This window comes from Hyperolius riggenbachi, chromosome 12, assembly GCF_040937935.1.
Source record: "Hyperolius riggenbachi isolate aHypRig1 chromosome 12, aHypRig1.pri, whole genome shotgun sequence".
Lineage (NCBI taxonomy): Eukaryota > Metazoa > Chordata > Amphibia > Anura > Hyperoliidae > Hyperolius > Hyperolius riggenbachi.
The window spans coordinates 111,415,289-111,431,491 of NC_090657.1; the positions used below are offsets into that span (position 1 = coordinate 111,415,289).

At 41.8% G+C, this 16,203-nt stretch overlaps 1 protein-coding gene across 4 annotated transcripts in view; it reads left to right on the forward strand.

The window, feature by feature from the left end:
* Nucleotides 1–16,203, forward strand: part of GRB7 (growth factor receptor bound protein 7) — a 437,163-nt gene that overhangs the window by 398,381 nt on the left and 22,579 nt on the right. For all 4 annotated transcript variants that reach the window (XM_068262979.1, XM_068262980.1, XM_068262981.1 and 1 more), the window contains 4 exons: nucleotides 1,795–1,911; nucleotides 6,443–6,503; nucleotides 10,543–10,630; nucleotides 12,062–12,155. In XM_068262979.1, coding sequence (XP_068119080.1) covers nucleotides 1,795–1,911; nucleotides 6,443–6,503; nucleotides 10,543–10,630; nucleotides 12,062–12,155 — 360 coding nt within the window. The remainder of the gene's footprint in view (nucleotides 1–1,794; nucleotides 1,912–6,442; nucleotides 6,504–10,542; nucleotides 10,631–12,061; nucleotides 12,156–16,203) is intronic.

Here is a 16,203-nt window from a genome sequence, read left to right on the forward strand (position 1 = left end):
GTGGTGTACACGTGAGAAGTGGAACGAAAATCATACATGATTCCAAACATTTTTTACAAATAAATAAATGCAAAGTGGGGTGTGCATAATTGTTCAGCCCCCTTTGGTCTGAGTGCAGTCAGTTGCCCATAGACATTGTTGGATGAGTGCTAATGACTAAATATAATGCATCTGTGTGTAATTTAATTTCAGAACAAATACAGCTGCTCTGTGACGGCCTCAGAGGTTGTCTAAGATAATATTGGGAGCAACAACCCCATGAAGTCCAAAGAACACACCAGACAGGTCAGGGATAAAGTTCTTGAGAAATGTAATGCAGGCTTAGGCTACAAAAAGATTTCCAAAGTCTTGAACATCCCATGAAGCACTGTTCAAGCGATCATTCAGAAATGGAAGCAGTATGGCACAACTGTAAACCTACCAAGACAAGGCCGTCCACCTAAACTCACAGGCCGAACAAGGAGAGCGCTGATCAGAAATGCAGTCAAGAGGCCCATGGTGACTCTGGACGAGCTGCAGAGATCTACAGTTCAGGTGAGGAATCTGTCCATAGGACAACTATTAGTTGTGCACTGCACAAAGTTGGCCTTTATGGAAGGGTGGCAAGAAGAAAGCCATTGTTTACAGAAAAGCATAAGAAGTCCCGTTTGCAGTTTGCCACAAGCCATGTGGGGGACACAGAAAACATGTGGAAGAAGTGCTCTGGGCAGATGAGACCAAAATGGAAATTTTTGGACAAAATGTAAAACGCTATGCATCCCACTGTCAAATATGGTGGTGGCAGCATCATGCTCTGTGATTGCTTCTCTTCAGCAGGGACGGGGGAGCTGGTCAGAGTTGATGGGACGATGGATGGAGCCAAATACAGGGCAATCTTGGAAGAAAACCTCTTGGAGTCTGCAAAAGACTTGAGACTGGGGTGGAGGTTCACCTTCCAGCAGGACAACAACCCTAAACATAAAGCCAGGGCAACAATGGAATGGTTTAAAACAAAACATATCCATGTGTTAGAATGGCCCAGTCAAAGTCCAGATCTAAATCCAATCGAGAATCTGTGGCAAGATCTGAAAACGGCTGTCCATCTAATCTGACTGAGCTGGAGCAGTTTTGCAAAGAAGAATGGGCAAGGATTTTAGTCTCTAGATGTGCAAAGCTGGTAGAGACATACCCTAAAAGACTGGCAGCTGTAATTGCAGCAAAATTTGGTTCTACAAAGTATTGACTCAGAGGGCTGAATAATTACGCACACCCCACTTTGCAGTTTTTTTTTTAATGTTTGGAATCATGTATGATTTTCATTCCACTTCTCACGTGTACACCACTTTCACGTGGAATTCCAATAAAATTGATTCATGATGTTTGTGGCAGTAATATGACAAAATGTGGAAAAATTCAAGGAGGCTGAATACTTTTGCAAACCACTGTAATAGTGTTGTTCAATATTGCAGTTCATAATTTGCTGTCATCACCAAATGGGCTGAATTGTACAATCAAAGTCCACTATATTGATGTACATGTTGAAAGTTTATAACTACACTTTAAGATAATCTCAGCTACAGGTGCACTATCAATGCCATTACTAAATTAATCAATTAACTACTTGTTATTGTAGAATTCTATTCTATTCAGTAAATGAATGTATGGAGGCACAGCTGTTCAGCTGCACATGAGAATAGTAATGGAGGGGGCTGCACAGAAACGAGAGTTTTGTGGTGGTGTTTTAACCATGTCTTCGTTTAAAAAAATAATGTGATGAGATTTCGAATTCTAAGTGTCATGTTCTGCTCCCCACAGCGCAGTGTATCAGATAGCACTTTGGTCCCTATGGATTTTTCAGGGTGTACAGGTCGAGTCATTGAGAACCCCCTTGAGGCCTTATCTGTGGCTCTGGAAGAAGCTCAGTCTTGGCGGGTGAGTAAAGCATGAATTTATTCTACATTTATTTAATTAAGCACATGACCAGTTGAGGATGTGGAGCTCAATCTTGGAATGAGAGGTTAGAGGCCAGTGTTGTACACAGGGCGCTGCAACCATCAGTCATGTCTTATAATATCTTTGCAGTCCTGATTTTTCACCTAAGGTCTATTTTCTATGGAGTGCATTTCGCGAAAACGCTAGGTACTCATTTTACTAACGAAAACTGCAAAGGGGTCAGTGTTCTCCCCAGAATTTTTTTTCCAGCTGGGTGGTATGAAAAAGTAGTTGGGTGGCATGAAAAAATAGCTGGGTGGGGCGAGATGAGAGAATGCAGGGCTGGAGCTTCTCTGCTTACAGCAGAGGAGTAGGTGAGCAGATAACAGCCGAGTGGTCACCAAAAATAGCCGGGTGGAGCACCCAGCTAAAAGAGCCTGGGGAGAACACTGGGGGTGTTTCTATAAGTGCGCTGCCCTTGCAACGCAATTTTTCACAATTGTTGTGCTCGTTGTGCATTTTTTGTGCGATTGGCCTCGTAAGCTAAGTATAGAAGCCCAGGAAAATAGCATAGCAATCACACCATTATGTGATTTTTCAGTGATTGGGTTATTTAAAATATTTTTGCAGCAGTGTTTTCTTTCTCCTGTCAGAAATTGTAAACATGCCATACACTGAACAGATCATGCCAGACTTGCGGTAGCAGAAAATAGAAGAAAGTGTCATCACATAAATGTATTGTCCCAGTTATATCAGTTATTGCAACAGCATTAACAATAGCATTTCTGCTGCTGAAAACAATGTGTCTCATGTACTGTACATCATGAAATCAGCTTAAAGGGAACCTGTACTGAGTAAAGTTATTTAAAATAAACACATGAGGTAACTTCAAATGAACATTACAGAGTTACCTTGCCATCAATTCCTCTCAGAAGCTCACCATTTTCTTCTAACAATGATCCCTTCCAGTTCTGACAACATTTTGTCAGAACTGAAATATATTAGTTGCTGTCAGTTATTTATCAGTTGTTGTCAGTTATAGCTGAGAGGACAACTGCTGTGCCAAGTAATGTCTATGTTTCCCTATGGCTCAAGTGGGCGATGTTACAGTTTAACAGTGTGCTGACCAGAAAGCGGTTATAGGGTAATGGCCATTTTCAAAATGGAGGACAGAGAATTCCCTTGATCACAGTGGACGAACAGGACGCGGGAAAGGAGAAAGAGATTAAGGAGTAGATTACACGGGAGGTAAGTATGACTTGTGTATGTTTATTTTGACTTTTAATTTTCAGTTCAGGTTTTCTTTAAAAGAACTTTCAGACCTCACTGTACCAAGGATGTTAAATAACAGAGCCCAGGCACCATGGGATTTTGAAAGGGTAAAGGATCAAAAATGCTTCTGTCAGTAGCTAATTGTACCCAGTAATTGTATCTCCTCATCCAAATCCATGTGTATCACAGGGCAAAGAAGATCCAGGGGTCTGAACAGCCCATTCTCCTGACGTTTACATAGAGTGATACCACTAGTCTTGGCAAGTGGGTCTACCTTGTAATAGACAGAAATGAAGAGAGGACATCTGCATTCTATACAACAGTGCCATCTAGCTACTGGAGGGAGCGCTGGCACTGGATGTAAACATAATGCTAGCCATACACTATTCAATAATCACTTGATTTTGTTTTTTTTATATATATTATGATTAATATTACAATTGAGATTAAGAGCGAAAATCGATTGAAAGATAGATTCACAATGTTGGTTTTCATTCGGCCGATAAAAATATCCATCAAAATATTTAAAGCAAAAAGATTGAGTGGTAATTGAATAGTGTATGGCCAGTTTAAGTTTCAGCTCTTTAGATCACAGGTGCCTGCAGGGGCTAAATAGGTGAAATCAGGCAAAATATATTTGGGTGGGCATACAGGAGGCTAATGAGGGTTTTTGGCATGTGCATTGTCAGTACAGTTGTCCTTCAAAGACATTAATTTTGTTCTTAAAGCTGCAACACAAATACTTTATTTCTACAGATATCTACTATACAGTTTGTCTGTGTTAAACATGGAGATTTCCATACCTCCCAACTTTTTGAAGTAAAAATAAAAGAGGGATTCTTAAAGGAAACATCAGGGAATTAAAAAAAAATGTACTTACCTGGGGCTTCCTCCAGTCCTTGGAAACCTATGTGTCCCTCGCTGCAGCTCCACTGTCAGTGGGTCTCCTGGGGTCTCCTCCGTAGCATCTGCCGGCCACGTTGGCAGTTCCTGTGCATGCGTGAATGTGTGCCCCAGTTAAGTCACTTTTTTTTATTCCCTGATGTTTCCTTTAAGCCGTGCCCCCTGCCACACCCCTGTTTATAAAGATTTCATTAGAAAATATGTAAATGAATAACTTTTTCTCAATCGTGGTTCATTTGGCTTCATATTAATATTTGAAAGTAAGAAGTATATATATATATATTTACATAGCTCTGTACATCAGTCCTGAAGCAGGGACAAATGAGGAAGAAAGAGGCACAGAGGGATTGGGTTTCAAGCACTGTCCCTCAGAAAAGGGGACAGTTGGGTTCTTATAGTGTTTTTGTAATGATCCACTCAGCTGGCTGCACAGGCAGTCAGCTGTTTGAGCATTCCTTATGTCTGAGGGATGCAGGTCTCTGGAAAAGAGACCTGGCTTCATCTTGCAACTTTCAGAGTTGCTTTGCTGAGAGATTTGCATACATGCAAATTGCCCAACTGTCTCCTTTGAGGGCTGGCAGTATAAAAGCCTTCTTCTCCCACAATCCTTTGCTGGTCATAATGGTTTGTTAACACACTCCTGGAGTGTCAGCCTTTCCTGTTGGATAGTTAAAGTTATCTTAGAGTATTCTGGGGGCTGTATTAGACACCCCTCTAGTTCAGTCAGGTTGTATTATTTGTATTGCCTGTTCTGTCTGTCTGGGGGTGCTAACCAGAGCAGCGGTTGCTACTGGTAGCTCCTTCTTTTCGTCTGTTTTGTATCACACTAGCCTCTAGCGGTAGCGGCTGTGGATCCTTCTGATCTGTATTCTTGGAGGGTAAGCTGAAGCAGCGGTTGCCACTGGCTACCTCATCTTGCTGTACCTGGATCGCACTCGCTCTGGCAGAAAGAGCAGTGGATCCTGCTAACTCTGTTTCTATACTTGGATCGCACTCGCTCTGGCGGAAAGAGCAGTGGATCCTGATAACTCTGTTTCCCTACTTGATTCACACTTGCTCTGGCGGAAGAGCAGTTGATCTTTCTTATCCTGTCCCTGAACCCGGATCGCACTCGCTCTGGCGGAAAGAGCAGTGGATCTTTCCTGTCCTATCCCTGAACCCGGATCGCACTCGCTCTGACGGAAGAACGGTGGATCGCATCTCTCATATTCCTGTTGTCCGTCCGTCTGTCTGTCTTGTCTGATACGAATGCTTGCGGTAGGCTCGGTGAGATAACCGTTAAGCAAGCGCTCGCGTTCTCTGTTTCGTGTTTGTGTGTCGGTGGTTAGTTAGGGTGGCGTGCTTGTCTCTGTTGCTCTTAACGTGCGGAGACCGCGCTGTTAACGCGTTCGCTGTTGTGAATGAGTGCGGTGTTCGCGTTTAGTTAGCGTTTGTTATTTTCCTTATCATTCTCATACTGTGCCTTTGCTCTGCTCCTGGGTTTACCTCTGCTTTGTCTTGTGTCACCTCTGGCAATCGCCTCTCTCGCGATTGCGTTCCTACTCTGTTTCTGCTTTTGTGTGTGCACCGTCGCGGGTTGGCGACTAGATTGGTGCACACACATACATTCTGTTCCTGTGCTCATTCTCATTCGCATCTCTTGCGATTGCGTTCTCACTTGATCACCTCTGTTGTGTGTTCACCGTTGCAGGTTGGCGACAAGATTTGTGGACATACATACATCCCTTTTCTGTGCTTATTCAGTCTTGTGTCGCTTAGTAGCAATCGCTATCTCTTGCGATTGCTTTCCTACTTGATCTTCACGGTTGTGCGTTCATCGTCGCAGGTTGGCGACTAGATTGGTGAACACACATTCACCCTGTCGCTGTGCTGTCTCTCTTTATGGGCTATCTTGCCCTGCTCGGTTGCAATTCGGACAATTCCCATCTGGCATCTGTGGCAGTACAGAGGCTTGCTCCTCTGCCGGTGGGAATTTCCCTCTACTGGTGCTTTGCACCAAAGCTGGGTTCTCTCCTTTCATACGCTTGTGGAGGATTTCCGCCGTGTCAGCGCACACCTTGTGCGCGGATCACGGAGATAAATCCACAATCGTTACAGTTTTTTGTTTTTAAGTAGGAGGGATTGTTTATCCTAAAAACAAAGATGACAATTTAACTGATTGCAAATGTAAATGGATAGAAAATGCTTTTGGCATGATGGAGATTAATTAAGTAAAGTACCTCTGTTCTCAGAAGACCCCCCCCCCCCCTATTTAGAAACTGAGATACAAATAATCTCAGTTGACCTTTCTATTATATGCCATGAGACAGGTTCATAATATATGATAATGTCATGTAATATGTTGTTTATCTTTTAGAAAAAGACAACTCACCGTTACAGTCTGCCTACACCATGCCAGACGACCCCTAGCAGCACAGGTAAGTTTCAGTTTTTGTGGCAGTGCTCAAAGACTGCAGTGAGTAAATATGCAAGTAATTGTAAAATTTCAGGGAACACTGTATAATTCACACAAAACCAGGCACTTGCAGAGGAACTCCAGTGAAAATAACATAATGAAAAAAAGTGCTTAAAGGAATATTATTAAAGTATCTCAAATTTCTGGAAGCAGCATTAATCAATATGGCAATATGAGTCAGAACGAACACAGCATATACTTGTCCCCTTCTGCTTGTGTGTGAAGAGAATCGTCAGAAGTTTCCCTTCACACTAGTAGTGAAGCCCGGTTCATGAGGGATTGGCTCATTTGAGCCGGTTCTTTCCTGTGAGTCGAGTGATCCGACTCATCACACTGAACCGAATCAGTTCAGTGAATGAGAAAGACACTGAACCGAATCAGTCCAGTGGATGAGAAAGGAATCCTTTCTCATCCACTGGACTGATTCGGTTCAGTGTCTTTCTCATTCACTGAACTGATTCGGTTCAGTGTGATGAGTCGGATCACTCGACTCACAGGAAAGAACCGGCTCAAATGAGCCAATCCCTCATGAACCGGGCTTCACTACTAGTGTGAAGGGAAACTTCTGACGATTCTCTTCACACACAAGCAGAAGGGGACAAGTAAGCATGGTGTTATTGGCCGGGCAGACTTGGAGTGAGAGGGAGGGAGAGCTGTTGTCTCTCCCTCCTCATAGTAACATGCTGGATAACTTGCACTGATGTTGGGGAGCATAAAACAGTATAGTCCACAGCTGCACTCGGCAAGAGGCATCACCTCTAGCATAATGGTCTGCCCCAATAACCCGTCGCCGTCAGTTTGTTCAGGGGACGCTGTCTGCAAGGTATATTAAAAAAAGACACACTGCACAGCAGAAGCATATGCTGTGTTCGTTCTGACTCATATTGCCATATTGATTAATGCTGCTTCCAGAAATTTGAGATACTTTAATAGTATTCCTTTAATTTTTACTATAATTATTTATAAATGATTTAGTCAATGTTTGCCCATTGTAAGATCTTTTCACTCCCTGATTTACATTCTGACATTTATCACATGGCGACATTTCTACTGCTGAAAGGTGATGTCTGTGGAAAGACATGATGCATTTTTGGCAGTTGGAAACAGCTGTTATTTCCCACAATGCAACAAGGCTCCAACAGTGTGATGTCAGCACATAATTTATTTGAACTGCAAAGAAATCATAAGAACCCTCTCCTTTGCTTGATCAGGAAGCAATGAAATCATATTTTCAGTTTGGATACAGCAATTGCCTCAGTTATTTGCTGACTGACTGAACTGATGTATCAAATAAATAAATAAATAAATAAAAAAAAATCCATGTCTAGAAAAAAGCTGAGGCTGTGCTGCCATTACTAGATGTGATGCCTTCTCTAGCACAAGACAGGTCATTTTGGCATGCGCTCACAGCCATGTAGCGCCTGACCTGGGTGCTGCCATAGACATAATGTTATTACATCTTTAGCGGTGCAGCAGGATTTTCAGTGTAATTTGGGTGCCAGCAATAGCCGGACACAGAACCCAGTGTCCTTCCAAGTTGCTACGACTTGAAGAGGGAATAATATCTAATGCCACGTTGCTACGACTTGGAGAGGGAATAATATCTAATGCCACGTTGCTACGACTTGGAGAGGGAATAATATTTAATGCCACCTGGAATTTCAGCAGCAGCAGGGTAAGCAGTAATTTGGCTCACCCTGTGCCCAACTGACCAGACAACGCTCTAATACGTACACCTCTAGCAACTTTGAAAAATAAAAATAAAGTGGCAGTGTTGAGGTGCAGAAGCAGACTTTGGGGAGTAGTACTGGAAAATATTTCAACAGCAAGCAGGTAGGCACTGCCTACTTAATGGAAATTTTTAAAGTTGTGGTGCTGCACCTTTAAGTTAAGAAAAAAAAGAGTTCCAGTATATTTTTTTAATTATTATTCCCATAAAAGGTTATTAAATGCATTTAGCAATCTAGCGAAAAAAGCATAGATTTACTCACATAGAAGGTTAGATGTGGGAATGGATCAGATATAGAATACAGAGCCGGGACAAGGTCCTCCAGAACCCAAGGCTGAGACACCAAAGTGTGCCCCTCCATCCCTCCCACCCCAGCCATCACACACTGATTGCTAATAGACTAAGAGGTGCCCCAGGGCTCCCAACACCTTAATCTTTTATCGGTTTGCAGTCACTGCCATGTATACCCTTTTCTTGTTTCTCTCTGCTTCAAGCACAATAGGGGAATGATAGCTGAGTGAGCGCCCCCTTTCTACACTGCGCCCTGAGGCTGGAGCCTCTCTCGCCTCTGCCTCAGCCCAGTCCAGATAGTATAGCTGCCATTTACTCAATCAGCTTGAACTTCAACAGACTCAGAATTATCATCATCATTATCATTAAACAGCAATGTCAAAATAATATGTTCAATGGCCTATGTGTTGCTATTTCTTTACAGAACAATTTTGTTCCTGCTGCACTTTATAATCAGTTATTGCATTTGAGGCAACATAACAGAAAATAAGACTGTAAGGGAGTTCAAAGCTTACCAATACAGTATAAAAAATCATTATTGCACATAAAAGACAAAAATATGCTATAGAAAACAGTTTATATTTGACCGCCATCAAAATCAAAACTATGTAGTCAAATCAACTGACATGAAGACATGTGACAGTTCCTTTAAGGAGTGCACTCCAATTAAGCCAAAAAACGGTATTTTTCATATCTTTATGCATAATTTACAGGACTATCCACCAAAGCACAACATTCACTTTTAGTTTAAAGAGAACCCAGGCTGGTCAAGATAGCTAAAAAAAGCTTACTACCTGATCCAGGGGCGAGGGGGAGGGGGGCAGATCAGATAGCGTCCATTTTCGGTTCTCTCCGTGTCGCTGCTCCAAGAGCATGGATCAATTATTGGCATGGAGGGGCCAGTGAGAGGCTCTTATCGGCGGGGAAGAGGCATTATGCAGGAGCTCCTCTCCCGTGAGGGAACGCTCCTTCCCCATTGCTTTGCCAACAAACTCCTTATAACCAGACTGGGGGGAGGGGGAGGGGCTAGCGTAGCACAGAGAGTGCTGTCAGCACAGCAGAAAGCACACAGAGGCATGTCCTGCAGATGGGAACATGCCTCTGTGTCCCTTTTTTTCACTTTAAAAAAACGTTTCGGGTACATGTAGGAAAGGAGTTAGAAATGAGTACAGAGATTAAATAAATATCAAGGCAGGTACTGCTTAGATGAATTGAATGAGAGATTAAAAAGAAAAGTAGAAAAAGAACAGGAAAGGATTAGGCTAGTTAAAGAAAAAAAAAGAAGTTCATGTGAGATGTTGAGGATTACAAAAGGGGAGATATTTTTAGTCAAAGTGAAAGAAAATATAGCTCAAAACGTTGCCCGGGAAGGAGGGTGCGCTGGAGTAGGAATCAAGGAATGATTGGGTGCGGAAGAGCGGAAAGGGTAAAGACCAAGGCATTTTGAAAAAAAGAAATAAGCCCAAAATAGGAAGAAATAACAGGAATAGAAGGAATAAGAACAATAATGAAAGAGGGTTTTTAGAAACAAGTGAAGAAAGAGAGGAAGACGGAGGAGGAATGCAGATAAGGGTGAGGACTTCCCAAATGCAGGCACAGAGAGGGGCCTAGGTCAATTAGGTATTGACTGAGACGCAACTTTTTGCTCTTAAAGGACAACTGAAGTGAAAGGTATAAGGAGTCTGCTATATTTATTTCCTTTTGAGCAATACCAGTTTTCTGACTATCCTGCTGATCCTCTGCCTCTAATACGGTTATCGGACACCAAGTTGTGTAATGTATGGGCACCTTTACAGTCTTACTTTCAGTTATTCAATTATTTAAGGTGAGACAAGCATATTTAAGTATAGGGGGATGACCTGCATATAATTTATCTTGTGATTAATTGCTATGTCATTGCCTTTGCCATTGTCCTTCTCTGCTGTCAGTGCTGCTGTCAATCTCCTTCTGTAGATTGTTCACCTTTCTCATCTTCCATCAGTGATACACAAGACACAAGCATGGTATCACGGGCGCCTGTCACGGGATGAGACTCAGCGGCTCATAATGCAGCAAGGAATGGCTGATGGGTAAGATCTTTGCTGTTAACATTAAGTGACATGACCATTAAGTTAACATTAAGTGAAAACAAAAAAAGTTCTGATATCAGGACTTGCAGTCTGCCAGCTGAGTGAATTTATGTTTTTGAAATACCAATGTTATTATAATTCTTACTGAAAAGTTTACTTCCCCTAGTGAAGGCCGGGGGTGCATGGAATAAACAGTGGAGGGCGCACAGCAATATTACCATTACTACTGTCAACGGTGTACAGTGAGTTATGTCATTAGCGTGACAAACGGTACTCAAGTGACGTGAGCATTGCTATGGTAACAGGTGCTGGCAGTAGTAACGGTAAAATTGATGTGTGCTATTTGCGCATATCAATATTACCGCTGCTTTGTGCATCAACATGCTTAGATGAGATCTGATGATTAAGGAGTGTTACTCTGACCTGCGTTTTTCAGGGGCTAGGAAAGCAGTATCATATGTCAGACATCAGGACATACTTGTATAGTGCTTCATGGATAACAATATTTAAATCTTATAAAAATAAAAACGTTGTTATAGGTTTTTGGTTCTTAGCTTAGCCACTGTCTCTTTTCTGTGATTGCAGTTACACTTTAAAGCAAAACTCCAGGTCAATGTCAAGCTTTTTGCTGGGGGAGGGGGGGGGCTGCAATGATCTCTATGGTATTGAGTTTTCCTGTATTCTCTCTATGTTCCTCTCTATTTTAAGCAAGCTGCATTTCCTGATGGTGTGTATATGATTTAATGTCTGCACATTTTTCTTTAGTAAAGAGTTCTAAATTGTTATACTTGGTACCTATCTATGTGTTCAGACCACTCCACTCCATCATTAATGTGCTCTCCCCTCTTTCTCTCCACCTTTGACCTCATGTAAAAATACCAATTATTCCCCTGAACTACCCATATCACCAACAATATTTCTCCCCCCTCCCCCCAGGGGTAGATGTGAACTCCTGATTCTTTGAGGTACTGTTCATTTCTGCACCGAGTTAGCTATGGCACGGTTGTCATGGCGTTCCCCTTGTCCTACACTAACACTATCTCACCACTGGGTTGAACTGAGTGATTGTGGTTTGCCACAGATGTACGCCATTGCTTACTGATTCAAAGAGAAGGATCACACTTGACCTTCCTAGGGCTTTATAAATCAGGCCTGAAGGGCGCCACATCACAGCAACAGGTAATCATAGTTACTGTGCTGACAGATAAATTAAAACAGTAACAAGGTAAGGAACCTTTGCCCTGAAGTTATTTGTGAGCTAACTATTGAGCCCAGGAAGCCTGCTGTCATTGCTTATTTAAGGTGGGCAAAGAGAACGTAAAGTGTTTGGATTGTTCCTAGTCCTGTGGAATGGGATAAAATGAAAAAAGACACCTTTTCCTCCTCACTATTGACATAGATATTCTCTTTCTCTCCCTCTGCCTCCCACAGAGTTTTCCTGGTGCGAGAAAGCACAAGAAACCCCAAAGGATTTGTCTTGTCATTGTGTCACTTGCAGAAGATCAAGCACTACCTCATCCTACCGGTATGTCAGTGACCTCAGTGCAACAGGAGAACGTGAGGAGAAATGCTGCATTGTGCAGAGCATTGAAATAACCAGCTGCTTAGTCAATGTCTGTCATTTAATACCACTGCTGCCAAGAATTTACTATGTAATCCTGGAGCCATTAGTTCTTTCTCTGCTGCTAGATAAGAAGTTTTATAGCAGATCCGTCACTAAAATCACACTTCACATAAATCAATAGGACATATGTCCACATTGCCAAACCATGGTTTTGTTTTCAGAATAAATACACCTCTTCTTAGTCCAGAATACAAAGCACTGCTCTTAAGTTCCTGGTTAAAGCCTAGGTCAAGAGAGTCATTTTATACAGCTTGAGTGTGGCAGGAGCTCAAATATCGAGGCAGGGTGATAAGTTGATGCTACAAGGCCTCCTCTTCTCAGACCTACTGTTTAGACACACAGACCCACTCTATAATATACTTAAAGGTGTCAGTGGCGTTCCACATCTTTGTTCCTTATTGTAATGCTGCAGCAGCAGATAATTAAAGTATGGGATCATTCGCACAAACTTCTTCTTTTCAATGCCAAGCCCAATCAGGCACCACTATGGGAGAATGTCAGCCTCATGGAGTTCAATAAAATTCCTGACTTTTTGGTATGACAAGGGAGTTTACTATTTACATCATATTCTGCATAATGTGATGATTAAATCCTTTGCTCAACTCTCCACGGACTACAATTTACCACATACAGCCTTTTGTAGGTACTTACATCTTAAAGGGAACCTTAACTGAGAGTGATATGGATGTTTCCTGTTAAACAATACCAGTTGCCTGGCAGTCCAGCTGATCTCTGTGGCTGCAGTAGTGGCTGAAACACACCCTGAAACAAGCATGCAGTTAATCCAGTCTGACTTCATTCAGAGCACCTGATCTGCATGCTTGTTCAGGGGCTGTGGCTAAAAGTATTAGAGACACAGGATCAGCAGGCGATTCAGGCAACTGGTATTATTTTAAAAGGAAAAATCCATATCCTCAGTTTGGGTTCTCTTTAAGCATGCACTCTACACCCAGTTTGACACTATCTCTCCTCAGCCAGAAATCTCACAGTTCACAGCATATCTAATCCCTCTTCTAAGCAGTTGATATCTGTGCTCTACCAAGATCTCATCTTTCCCTCAGCCCATGCTAAAGCTCAAGCACGTAGGGTGGCATAGGAGGCTGATGTTGGATAACTGTTTCGGATGAGACCTTGGAGAAGGTTACCAAAATTTTGCCCCATAAGCTAGACCATTTGTTTTATTATATTATATACAGGATATTGTCAAAAAATTAGCATATTGTGATAAAGTTCATTATTTTCTGTAATGTACTGATAAACATTAGACTTTCATATATTTTACATTCATTACACTACAACTGAAGTAGTTCAAGCCTTTTATTGTTTTAATATTGATGATTTTGGCATACAGCTCATGAAAACTCAAAATTCCTATCTCAAAAAATTTGCATATTTCATCCGACCAATAAAAGAAATGTGTTTTTAGAACAAAAAAAAAGTCAACCTTCAAATAATTATGTTCAGTTATGCACTCAATAGTTGGTCGGGAATCCTTTAGCAGAAATGACTGCTTCAATGCGGCGTGGCATGGAGGCAATCAGCCTGTGGCACTGCTCAAGTTGTATGGAGGCCCAGAATGCTTCGATAGCGACCTTAAAGAGACTCTGAAGCGAGAATAAATCTCGCTTCAGAGCTCATAGTTAGCAGGGGCATGTGTGCTTCAGTGTCTCTTTAAGCTCATCCAGAGTGTTGGGTCTTGCGTCTCTTAACTTTCTCTTCACAATATCCCACAGATTCTCTATGGGGTTCAGGTCCTGAGAGTTTGCAGGCCAATTGAGCACAGTAATACCATGGTCAGTAAACCATTTACCAGTGGTTTTGGCACTGTGAGCAGGTGCCAGGTCGTGCTGAAAAAATGAAACCTTCATCTCCATAAAGCTTTTCAGCAGATGGAAGCATGAACCCACTTTTGAACCAAAAACAGCGGCAGAGGTGCCTGACCTGGGCTACAGAAAAGCAGCACTGGACTGTTGCTCAGTGGTCCAAAGTACTTTTTTCGGATGAAAGCAACTTTTACATGTCATTCGGAAATCAAGGTGCCAGAGTCTGGAGGAAGACTGGGGAGAGGGAAATGCCAAAATGCCTGAAGTCCAGTGTCAAGTACCCACAGTCAGTGATGGTCTGGGGTGCCATGTCAGCTGCTGGTGTTGGTCCACTGTGTTTTATCAAGGGCAGGGTCAATGCAGCTAGCTATCAGGAGATTTTGGAGCACTTCATGCTTTCATCTGCTGAAAAGCTTTATGGAGATGAAGATTTCATTTTTCAGCACGACCTGGCACCTGCTCAAAGTGCCAAAACCACTGGTAAATGGTTTACTGACCATGGTATTACTGTGCTCAATTGGCCTGCCAACTCTCCTGACCTGAACCCCATAGAGAATATGTGGGATATTGTGAAGAGAAAGTTGAGAGACGCGAGACCCAACACTCTGGATGAGCTTAAGGCCGCTATCGAAGCATCCTGGGCCTCCATAACACCTGAGCAGTGCCACAGGCTGATTGCCTCCATGCCACGCCGCATTGAAGCAGTCATTTCTGCAAAAGGATTCCCGACCAAGTATTGAGTGCATAACTGAACATAATTATTTGAAGGTTGACTTTTTTTTGTTTTAAAAAGACTTTTCTCTTATTGGTCGGATGAAATATGCTAATTTTTTGAGATAGGAATTTTGAGTTTTCATGAGCTGTATGCCAAAATCATCAATATTAAAACAATAAAAGGCTTGAACTACTTCAGTTGTAATGTAATGAATCTAAAATATATGAAAGTCTGATGGTTATCAGTACATTACAGTAAATAATGAACTTTATCACAATATGCTAATCTTTTGAGAAGATCCTGTATATATATATATATATATATATATTCCATAGATCATACGTGACCCCAATGCGCCTTGCAAAATGTAGACCTGGAGCTCTCCCTAATTGCCCCAAATGTGTTATCGCAACAGGTAACTTCTTTCATTTGATGTGGACTTGTCCAAATGTTAACCTGTATTGGGAAAAAGTAGTGAAGTTTATAAATGACCATATGGGATGTCCGGTAATGTGTGATCCTGCATTATCCTTAATGAGTATGTTTCCTGACACCTTGGGCCATATGCAATTCACTTTTTCACCTGAGTTTTCTCCTAGGTGATATTTTTAAACTTGTCAATAAAATGCCTTTTAACCACTTCAGGACCACAGTCTTTTCGCCCCTTAAGGACCAGAGCCTTTTTCTCCATTCAGACCACTGCAGCTTTCACGGTTTATTGCTCGGTCATACAACCTACCACCTAAATGAATTTTACCTCCTTTTCTTGTCACTAATACAGCTTTCTTTTGCTGCTATTTGATTGCTGCTGCGAGTTTTAGTTTTTATTATATTCATCAAAAAAGACATGAATTTTGGCAAAAAAATGACTTTTTTAACTTGCTGTGCTGACATTTTTCAAATAAAGTAAAATTTCCTATACATTTGAGCGCGAAAGTTATTCTGCTACATGTCTTTGATAAAAAAAAAACCATTCAGTGTATATTTATTGGATTGGGTAAAAGTTATAGCGTTTACAAACTATGGTGCCAAAAGTGAATTTTCCCATTTTCAAGCATCTCTGACTTTTCTGCGCACCTGTCAGGTTTCATGAGGGGCTAAAATTCCAGGATAGTACAAATACCCCCCAAATGACCCCATTTTGGAAAGAAGACATCCCAAAGTATTCAGTGAGAGGCATGGTGAGTTCATAGAAGATTTTATTTTTTGTCACAAGTTAGCGGAAAATGACACTTTGACAAAAAAAAGAAAAAAAAAAAGTTTCCATTTCTTCTAACTTGCGACAAAAAAAAATGAAATCTGCCACAGACTCACTATGCTCCTCTCTGAATACCTTGAAGTGTCTACTTTCCAAAATAGGGTCATTTGTGGGGTGTGTTCACTGTCCTGGCATTTTGGGGGGTGCCTAATT